This window comes from Daktulosphaira vitifoliae, unplaced genomic scaffold (assembly GCF_025091365.1).
Source record: "Daktulosphaira vitifoliae isolate Bord-2020 unplaced genomic scaffold, ASM2509136v1 Scaffold_262, whole genome shotgun sequence".
Classification (NCBI taxonomy): Eukaryota; Metazoa; Arthropoda; class Insecta; order Hemiptera; family Phylloxeridae; genus Daktulosphaira; species Daktulosphaira vitifoliae.
In genome coordinates, this window is record NW_026099828.1 from 1 (window position 1) to 9,849 (window position 9,849).

Here is a 9,849-nt window from a genome sequence, read left to right on the forward strand (position 1 = left end):
GTTTATGTACTGTTCATACGATCAATTTATACCAATTTTATTTTAAGTACAATAGAATCGTAATGGTAATATTAGTTTTGGTATACAGTTATAAATTTATATAATAATTTAACTATTAATTATTAATTAATATAATAATAACATTTTAAATATAATCAGTGGCGGCGGCACGTGGCTTGGATGACAGCACGATCGCACTCCCTACTAAAATTAATTAAAAGAAGAAAATTAATTGTACATCCTTAATTCTTCATTTTTATTTAAAATCCAAATTTTTAAATAGTAAAATATCTATAATACATTTGTCGTATACGAACATTTAAGTTGTTTCCCTCAGAATATGCAGATACGACGCATTCACACACGAGCAGTGTTTAGACGACCGGCAACGTCATCTATACGATAAAACATTAGTATATTACTATTAAGAATAATTTATTTTTAGAATTAACTCGTACAGTGTACGCTCGTCGTTATCGGTTGTTATAATAGTATAATCGCTATTATTATTATTTTCATTTCTGTTTTGTACTGCAACCTTCAAATTAATAATATGTGTATTGTGTTTCATTTTATTATATTTAATTTGACAATTTTTTGAACCTATAACTAGTGGTATTATATTTAAAATCGCATTTCCACTACTAGCACCCACTGAGCAACATTATTATTATGTCTTTATGAAATTGATTTGTATTATTTATTATATATTATCTTATAAAATGAATACGCAGTTTGAACAATGATTTTAAAGTGTATAGGGATGATTTCGTTAGGGTGGGAACGCCACAACCACCCAAACAGTTATATGAGTTATTAGTGTCAGAATTTTTTTAATATATTTTTTATATACTTTTTTATTCATTAAAATAAAACTTAATTCGGCTAAATGTATAGCATAACCTACTACGAAACACAGTCCTTAAAAATCGTTATTCTCCCGAGACTATTTTCTAATATTATTACATATCTTATAGCAACACAACTTAGTTTCGATAGCTTAAAGTCAATTTTTAAAACACACTATTATACAGACGATTTTAGCGTTCAATATTTTGTTTCTTTGTAATATTTAAAATCGCATAGTTTTTATTTGGAGGCCTTTTTAATATAACTGGTGTATTCATCAGAGTCAGGGATCGAAAATCCGTATAAAAGTTTCTAATTAACTTTGTATAATGATGCTGACCACCAAGGCAATGCTACTTATAGTGATATTTGTCAATTTGGCCGTCACGTGGTGATAGTAATAGTTATTTTAGTTTTGAAATATTCTTTAACGAATTGAAACTTATATCATTTTTCATTTGATATTTGTGTTCAAATCTTTGATTTTGTATTAATCACTTGNTTCATTTGATATTTGTGTTCAAATCTTTGATTTTGTATTAATCACTTGAAACTGTTAATTAAATAAAATAATTTAATAAATTATCTCTATTGATTGACCTATTATTGATCAATTTTGAATGCTCCCTGTCAACTAATCAATATGCAGGTGGCAAACCCTAATTAATTTTTTAATTAATGTATTAGAAGGACAATTGTCCCGTTATAAACTTAGGCATTAATTATTTTTCCGTATACACATAAATACAATTTAAAAAATAACATTTTTTCTAAAAAAAGTGGCATAGATACCTTTTAACATATGACTAATAGACTATATAAACTATATAAAATCATTAATAGTTGTTATTTATCATATTATTTTTGGAATATGTATGTTTCTCTTTATTTTTCTTTGAATATAAATACTTTTTTACAAATAAAAATGTAGGCTCTGAAAGTATTTAATTAAATTTTTTGTTTTTAAGTATTCAGCAGATTTAAGTTTTTTATCATATAAATGCAGTTAACATCTAGGTGATTCCAGAAAAGGCTCTTAAAGTAATCGAATATTTCTAATTACTCTGGAAAATCATTAACAAGTTGTTTTATGTCTTCGTATAATTCTAGAAAATCTTTGTTATATCTATGTATGATACTAATATATGATAGTGCATTATACAATAAAGTACTACTAAAATTTACTCTCTCTCAAAGGATAATGGTATTGATCGAAACATTGTATAGTAAATATATTGCTATTATATAAAATTGCTTGTAAACATCAATTGTTCATAATATCAACATTTCTTAACACACGTTTAAGCATTAGACTAAACTTACAGCTCATAAATATCATAACACAAATATATAAGTACTTTATATTCATCGTATATGTTACTTTAAAAATTAGAAATGTAGGATGATGTACTATTTAATAACGTTTATATTTCATTACTACATTTCAAAATTAGATTAAATTTATTAAAACAATACAATTAAAATATATGATATTCTATAATAATAATATTGGACATTTTTAAACATTTCAGAAGTTGACCATTGCAGAATGATTGCATACTTATAAATTATCTAAGATTATTAAAAAATGTAGAAGTGTAAACCAAATAATTCTAAGATAATTTTTTAACATGTTTTTAATTACAACCCATTTTGGATTTCGGAGCCGGTTGACCAAAAAAAAAACTCTTACCTATATATTACATAGGAAAGATGTTTTTATTTTAATGATAATAATAATTCAAATATATTTGGACAAATACGATAGTATTTCTAAAAATTGATAAACTAAAAATCATTAAAAATTGATGCTATCATTAAACAAAATTATTTTCGTCCATGAGTAAACTTATGATATGAATCTCATAGTATAAAAATATAATAATCAATTTCATGATTTTGAATTTCATGAAATCGGAGAATTATAAAATAATATTACCAGAATTGCTTAAATAAAATTAATAAAAATATTTTTTAGTTCCAATAATTTGAACTAGTTTTAATAGTTGTGATATGACTGTAAACTGTGTTTTTTCTTTAACTACCGTCCAATATGAACAAATTGTGTTCAGTTTTACTCGTATTTGTATTTAGCTATAACTATAAATTATTTGGTCACGAGAATTTGTTTCCACATCTACAAATGGTATGCTATTATTGTTAATGTATTAGTTCATAAATATTTTTATATATTCTATAATTTTTATAATCCAGGGTGAATATCATATTTAAAGCAGGTTTTAAATGCAATTCTAGTTTCAATTATCAAATCGACTTGAATCTTCATCAGAGTAAGATGTCTAGTTCTAAAACAGTGTTGAAAGGAAATATCAACTTTTATATCCCATATGACGACTCATTGATTGTAAGAATAACAATGTTGAAATTTATGGCTATTCTCAAGAACTGATATATGAATTTGATAAATTTTTCAGGAGAGCAAAAACTAATTTAAAGTTTTAATGGTGTCTTATGAAAATCTAATTTTTATATTTATATTTGTTATTACAGAACAAAAATATTTAATCCTATTCATTTTTATCCATACTTCAAAGTATTGTAGCAAAGTAAAAAACTATGACAATTATCATATTGAGCTAGTTAAAAAGGATTTTAAGTCTATTTTTGAATATCGTTAGAAAAAATGTTAAATTTACTTTTTTCTTTTAACCTTATAAATCATCAAAAATCACAAGAACAATATTGATTTTAGTTTCGATGTGAAGCTGAGAAGATTTAATTTTTACAATGACGTGTTTTTTTTTTGTGTGTGTTACCACTTTTTCTCAGCTCTCACCGAGCGGATTTCTTTCAACGATAAGTCAAAAGATCAAAAATCGTATCTATTCGAAGACATTACTCTCAATATTGAAAAATTTTCCTCGTTCCCCATAAATGAGGTTTAAAACTTAAAAATGCATATAGAAAGTAAAACTTTTTCAACTTAATTTTTGAAGGTGTTCCGAAAATACTGATACTTTTATATATATCTTAAATTAAAGTTTATGTAATATACTTTAATATGAAAAAAACATTTTGGAGTATATTTTGTTTTCACGGTGAAAACGGACATCAAAGTTAACAAAAAATACTAAATTATTAAATATCATATTCATAATATATTTAATTGCTATAATAAATATTCATTCATATATAACACTTATAAATCTTAAAACTTGTAATCGGGATATAAAAAAGGAAATAGTAATTCATGTTGCTTTTGGAATAATCTACCAATTTTTTAAAATTAAACACTATCTACAGATTTGCATCGAAGCTTTTTTTAGTTAGTGATTTTAATCACTGTCAGATATCATCTATACTAGACCCAATTATATCACGTCCTCACTGTGCTGGGGTTTTTTTTTTAATCTTTACTGTTCAAGAGAAAATTATGTGAAAAAGAAACCATTTTATTTGATAGAATTTCTTAAGAGCTCCAAATATTTCTATTTGTTTTAAGTAATTTAAATTTATTCTACCTTTAAAATATACAGAAAACAATTTTTATAAATTTGAGGAAAAAAAAATTTGTTTAATTTTTTAATTTCCACCAAGTAAATGAAACATACCTTGTGAGAGGTTATGCAACATCTTGGTTTTAATCTGTGAAAAAAGTTCTTATATCTCAATTATAGTCTAGACAACCTTCTTGTATTGAAATTAAATCTTTAAGATAAGTTAAAATTTAGTTCATGTAAATTATTTTTTATTAATAGATGGACTTAAATTTCGCTATTTTAGACAAGATAGGAGGTTGGAAAGACAATGCATTAGTATTTGAGTTTCCAAATGCTTGTTCTTCGTCTATATCACTCCTTGAATATCCTGTGTGGGAAATGATTTTGAAAAGCATAAATGTAACTGATTTTTCTTGTCCAATAAAAGAAGTAAGTTTTAAGTTTAAATAATAACAAAAAATTCATCACATTGTTTAATACCTCATAATATTTATATTTACCGCTCAATTTAATTCACATAGTAATTTGAGACGTACTAATTGAACCTGCTGAATCATTGAATAAATGGTTTTTTATCTCATCAGTAAATTTAGTTGCCTCATATATTAAATAAAATATGTATAAATCATTATGATCACAAAAATATGAGATCAAGAATTGTTTTGCTTTAGACAAGAGTAAGCTTAAATTGTTGACTAAATATATTTTCCCTCATTCTAAAAAATATTTCATATTTTAGTATAAATAATTTATTATTCTTATTGGAGACTATCTTCCTAATCACCCGTAATTGATCTTATGCTTAAATATATTTGTTTAGATAATAAAAAAAATATTTAGTAAAAAGGCGTTAATTTGTTCAGTACTTCAGCAGCACACTAGTTAAATCCTACACTATCTATGATGGGCTCATGTAATGTGTAAACATTTATTTATATAATTTTTTTTTTTAGAAAAACTATGTTATGCATGATCTAGACATGGATTCTCTTGTGTATACGGTGCGAAAAAGTAAAATGTTTCCAAAAACATTTTTCTATGGATCTTACAAAGCTAAATATATTTTAAAAAAGAAAAATAGTAACACGCAAGTAGCTTGTTTTATTATAATAGTTGATGTAGCGAGGCCATGGGAAGATACTTACCATTATCAATAAATATAATAATTAAACATTGTAAAAATAATATATATTAAAATACATTATTAAAATTAATAAAATATTTATTTTTGATTTTTAAGTAACTTTTTATCTAAGCACTGACAAAATTAAAACTACTTATTATGAATTAGCACTCCTATTCTTAGCGAATATTTATAACCTCTAAAACTTAATTCTAGTTTACAATAATAGTTATATATTCTTTATACTTAGTAGAAAAAACATTTTATGTAAGAAAATATGCATTTTAATAAAATATAAAATATAACTAAAAGAAAGATATAATATAAAAAGATAAATTTTTTTGTGATATAATCATAAATAATATCCAAATGTTTTATTTGAGTTACTACGTGTTTATTCGACTTAAAAAATTTTAAACAATAAATTGCATGGTTATCTTAATCAATGAAATCATTGATAAGGATTTATCTTGGAGTTAACCGTTAACTCCACTCACTGGAAACTGATTTATATAATGTTTTAACTTATTCAAAATTTCTGAAATATTTCTATACTATTACCCTACTCATACTAGTAATGTAAGAAAAAAAAACACTACAATATTGATCAAAACGCTATATTAAACATTTATTATTTTCAACATTTCATTCAAAGAATGCATTTTAAGATCTAGAATAATTTGCTTAAAAACAAATCCGTACTGTTAGTATATGAGCGTTAAAACATTTTAAAGTCTTACTTCTACATTTAAAAATTAATTTTAACAAATCGTTGAATAATTTATTTTATCAATGTTTTAGGATGCATAAAATAATTATTTTCAAATTCTAGCTATCTTTCTGATTGTGCTATCCCTTTCAGTATATGGTTAAAACTAACCATGTACATGTTGAAATTTTAAAAAATTTAAAATAAATTTTTTTTTTATTACTAAATTTAATTACAGTAGGTTAGGAAACTATAGATGATATCTAGTAGAAGTTAAAATCACTGTCATACAAAAGGTTTCGATGTAAATCTGTAGATACTGTTTATTTTTTGAAGGAATTGTCATAATATACTCGTNTTTTGAAGGCATTGTCATAATATATTCATTACTACCATAACATGGGATATTTATACATTATATTCTTAGAAGGACATAATCCTTTACAAACAAAAATAATTTGAATAAACATTTAACAAACGCACACTGTTTAGTTATATTATAATATACACAATTCTATCATAAATTGATTAATAGTCACTTTTAAAAATCGTTCCTTCCAAAAAAAAAATCTATAAATTATTTTTGTCATTTTTTTTATTCTAATTTTAATAATTAAATTCATTGTATTCATTCTAATCTTATGTGTAAAAAAACAATGTTGATGTTATATATAAAATGTCAATATCATTAAATGATTTTATATATGTAACAAGCAGCCCCTTAATATTAAAGGGGAATGGTCTATTACTGTGCGGTGGTGTTGTTTATTTTGTAGAAATTAAAATGTGGAAATAAGAGGGGGTAATAAATAGGTACACCTGCTTATGAATGTATAAATTATGAATTATATATTTGTAGTTCTGCAAGTAAAGCTCTTGAAAGTAAAGGGGGGATAACTTACATACTAAAACAATATTTAATCTTATGATATGATAAAATAACAAAATGATTATAAATTAACAGCTTATCTGATGACTCGATGACTTGAGGAGATCGGAGAGAGTGGCAAAGTAAATCACAATGAACGTAAAGTAATAATATACAAAACTCAAAAAAGACTATATGGAGCGATTAATAATTACACGGTGCCGATTTTAAGAGGCGCGAGACATGTGTACTGTTGACGTACAAAAAACGTTGTGTCGCTTTGCTGAGGAAGGGACGACGGCCGGACGTGGCATGAACACGTTCGAACCGGTCATACACATGCCACACTCTACCCAACAATATATATATATATAAATTTTATATACTCATCTTTCATACATTTAATTTTTATAAATTAAATAATTTATAAATTCATCTGTAATAATTTATGTTTTTTATGCTTATTTATCAATAAATAGTTATTCTGTAAGAATTAGACAATGATGATTTTCAGGGGTCAAAAATATTATAAAAAGGAAAGCAATCCCTTATTCTGCCCTGTTCATTTCGTGCTCTAGATATCTTTTTGCTATCAATATCTAGATATTGTGATCATCATTGTCGAAGTTATTACGTGTTAAAGTTGTGAACTAAATTGATTTGTGTTATTAGCTTTAATGCGTATTAATTATACTATGATGTGTTTTTTTTTTTNTGTTAAAGTTGTGAACTAAATTGATTTGTGTTATTAGCTTTAATGCGTATTAATTATACTATGATGTGTTTTTTTTTTTTATTTATTTATTTCATTTTTTTTGTGTCTGTTATCACTTTTTCTCAGCTCTTACCAAACCGATTTCTTTCAACGATACGTAAAAAGATCAAAATTCGTATCTAGTCGAAGATATTAACCTCAAAAATTGAAAAAATTTCCCTTGTTCCCCGTAAATGGGGGAAATCTCCAAAAAAATTACAAATTTTAAAATTGCTAATATTCGAAATTTTTTTACTTAAAACTGCCATAACTTTTACAAAAATGAAAAAAATCAATATAATTTTTTTATTGTAGATATTTGAGGTATTTACCTATTATTTTGTATATTTTTTTATAAATTTAACCATTTACCTGCCCACAGAGGGGGATTCAAAATGACAAAATTTTCACAAAAAATTAATTTTTTCAACTTCACTTTTGAAAGTGTTCCAGAAATACTGACACTTTTATATATATCTTAAATTAAAGCTAATGTAATATACTTTATTATGGAAAAAAATATTTCGAACCTTATTTTGTCTTCACGGTGAAAATGGCTACCAAATGCTATTTTTGTGTGAAAATTCTCGATTTTATTTTTTACATTTTTAACTTTCTACTGCTATAACTTATTGAAAAGTGTATGGACCAACACAGTATTTTTATGAGAAATAATATTTATATCCCTTTTTCGTTTGACATACTTTATCTTAATCAGGATATAAATAAGAAAATAGCAGATTATGTAGCTTTTTATATTTTTCAATTATTGATTGTTACTATTATTTAAGATGATATAAGAAACAGGAAAAACATCAGCTAAGATTTTTAAAAATCAATAAGAGTCTAGATTTATGTTATTTTATAACCCTCGAATCACACCCCCAATCAAAAGTAACTCCAACTTTCAATCTAACTCTCAATTTTATCCAACTCACTTTCTTTTTAATTTTATTTTTATTCATTTTTGAGTCACAATAGAATTGTAGGATTTTTTCAAATCAGTTCCTATTTCCTTAATTATATTTTGATTACAAGTTTTTTGATTTATAAGTGAAAAGAGGAATAAATATTTAACTAAACTTAAATTCCAATTAAATTTAGTATTGAAATTGTTATGGATAAATTATAAAAAGTTATAAACTAATTATATTATTCCTTTACTTGGGCAGAATACTATCCTGAATACCATAGGAATAGTTTTATTTTTAACTTATCTAACCTAAAAAAATATTAATAGAACATTAAATCATGCAATTTATATAGTCTTCAATACTGAATAATTTTGAGGGGTGTCAATTTATTTTAAATACAAACATTTTAATTTAGAAATTTGATGTATAATTTAAAAATTATTCTTAAAGGTATTCAAAAAAAAATTAGTCTGTCCACGTATGATAATTCGTTACCTCTATAACGAACGTGTATTAAATTTCTTATTATAGATTTAACAAATAAAATATAAAAAGGTATTTTTTTAATTTTATTATCCTGACATTCGTTAGTTGTTTTTTTTAATCGAAATTATAACCTATCATTAGTAGTTAGAGCATTTTTTTGGGAAGGGTAGGTCCCTCTCTTTCAATATATTTATTGAAATTATATATATATTTATGTATATATAATATATTTATTGGATTGACATTAATGCTGCAAAAAATTACCCAAAAAATACGAACTCTCAAATCATTATTATTATTTTTAATTTTAATAGAGAAGAGGTTAAATAGGTCCTTACCTTTCTCACTCTTTTATAAACGTTCGACCAAAATGTAGACACAAATAATCGAAGTAGGAAATTATAATAATACCAAAAACTATGATTTGTTATACCAAATAACATTTTTTGTTTAATTTTGGAGCCGTTTACATAAGGAAAATAAGGTTTATGACAATTTTTTTTTAACTTATAGAATATAACATTAACTTTAGTTTTACATTTCTTTAAAGTTTGAAAGACGTTGTAGATGAACATAAATCAACTCATATTTCATACTCTGCTAGAACTATTTAGATGATTTTATAATAAACTGTATCAAAAAAGTTCTTTTTACAGATTACATCTCATAGTTATTGTGTTGATTG

General features: G+C 24.3%; 1 protein-coding gene across 1 annotated transcript; it reads left to right on the forward strand.

Annotated features, from left to right (window-relative positions):
- Positions 1–2,874: 2,874 nt before the first annotated feature.
- LOC126909321 (uncharacterized) lies at positions 2,875–5,467 on the forward strand. The gene is made up of 4 exons (XM_050691733.1): positions 2,875–2,995; positions 3,106–3,214; positions 4,569–4,739; positions 5,264–5,467. Exons 2-4 carry the CDS (start codon positions 3,146–3,148, stop codon positions 5,465–5,467), a joined length of 444 nt encoding a protein of 147 aa, XP_050547690.1. The 5' UTR covers positions 2,875–2,995; positions 3,106–3,145.
- The last annotated feature ends 4,382 nt before the right edge of the window (positions 5,468–9,849 follow it).